The following is a 1,552-nucleotide window of genomic DNA, read 5'->3' on the forward strand; positions in this document are numbered from 1 at the left end:
AAGTTTTCACCGTTTCCAACTCATCCCAAAACCAAAAGGAGTTGAGAGACTAATTGGCACTTCTGTCTTTTGCTTTGTCCTGTCGATTGTGTGCTTGCAGCTCCTCTGGGTGATTCTGATTGGCCTCGTCTTCGCACTGATCATACAGTCACTAGCAGCTAACCTTGGCGTGGTTACAGGTATATTAAAAGTTCACAACGCCAACCACAACATACAAAACAAAATGCCACTTGCGCTAGCTAACTCGATCGCCCGCGTGCAGGAAAGCATCTCGCCGAGATATGCAAGAGCGAGTATCCGAAGCCGGTGATGATCTGCCTCTGGCTTCTTGCGGAGGTGGCGGTGATCGCCGCCGATATCCCGGAAGGTTTGAATCAGCATGCCATCTTTTTCTTTTATTTTTTTGCGGGGAAATCAATATGCTGCCAATAATGCTCATCACAAAGTTGGCGTCTCAGTGACATATATATTTGACCCTGTCGTCATGATCAAGCTCACTGATAGCTAGCTACCGGAATCACACGACAGCATATATAAGGCCAAGTGTCCCGGCCCCCACGTTCCGTCCAGTTGCTAACCCCACATGGACGGCATTCTTTCCTCCCTATCTTCTTGTCCTTAGTCAACCGTTTGCTAACCATATATGAATGTTAATTAACCATATCTCGCTCACTAACAACACTAATAGCAAGTATGCACATGGTGGAGTCAATATGCTGAACTGGTCTACATAAATGAATTACTTTGTCACTGACCTGCTCTATTGACTTTTGCTAAGAACACTATGTAGCGACGACGAAAACAAGTTTTTTTACTTTTGTTTTTTTGCGGTGGAATGACGGCATCGGTTGAAAATAGCAACAACAATCTAGTAGTAATCTATAATAACATGCACGTATTCTAAGTTTCTTACGAAATCGATGGGTTAACTTGTTTGTTTGCGTAGTGATCGGGACGGCCTTCGCTTTCTACCTCTTGTTCCGCATCCCTGTGTGGATCGGGGTTCTCATCACCGGCTCCAGCACGCTCCTCCTTCTTGGCCTACAAAGATACGGTGTGCGCAAGCTCGAGTTTCTGATCTCCATGCTGGTTTTCGTCATGGCGGCGTGCTTCTTCGGAGAGCTGAGCATAGTGAAGCCTCCGGCGAAGGAGGTCCTCAAGGGGCTGTTCATTCCCAAGCTCAAGGGGAACGGTGCCACCGGCGACGCCATCGCCCTCCTTGGAGCACTAGTCATGCCGTGAGTGTGGATTGCTAAAAACTATCAACTATGAAAATGTTACTCCCTCCGTCCGGAAATACTTGTCGGAAAAATGCATGAAAATGGATGTATCTAGAATTAAAATACGTCTAAATACATCCATTCCGCCGACAAGTATTTCCGGACGGAGGGAGTATTTACTAGAGTGGCTAACTAATTAAACATGGTTGCTCATTTTGTTCGAGTACAGTCACAACTTGTTCTTGCATTCGGCGTTGGTGCTGTCCAGGAAGACGCCGTCATCAGTAAGAGGAATCAAGGTTGGTTCCTTCACAAATTGTTCTATAGCTGGG

General features: G+C 46.3%; 1 protein-coding gene across 2 annotated transcripts in view; it reads left to right on the forward strand.

Annotated features, from left to right (window-relative positions):
- Positions 1-1,552, forward strand: part of LOC123093420 (metal transporter Nramp5) — a 5,368-nt gene that overhangs the window by 1,015 nt on the left and 2,801 nt on the right. For both annotated transcript variants that reach the window (XM_044515388.1, XM_044515389.1), the window contains exons 4-7: positions 101-179; positions 263-367; positions 947-1,238; positions 1,450-1,519. In XM_044515388.1, coding sequence (XP_044371323.1) covers positions 101-179; positions 263-367; positions 947-1,238; positions 1,450-1,519 — 546 coding nt within the window. The remainder of the gene's footprint in view (positions 1-100; positions 180-262; positions 368-946; positions 1,239-1,449; positions 1,520-1,552) is intronic.

This window comes from Triticum aestivum, chromosome 4B, assembly GCF_018294505.1.
Source record: "Triticum aestivum cultivar Chinese Spring chromosome 4B, IWGSC CS RefSeq v2.1, whole genome shotgun sequence".
Classification (NCBI taxonomy): domain Eukaryota; kingdom Viridiplantae; phylum Streptophyta; class Magnoliopsida; order Poales; family Poaceae; genus Triticum; species Triticum aestivum.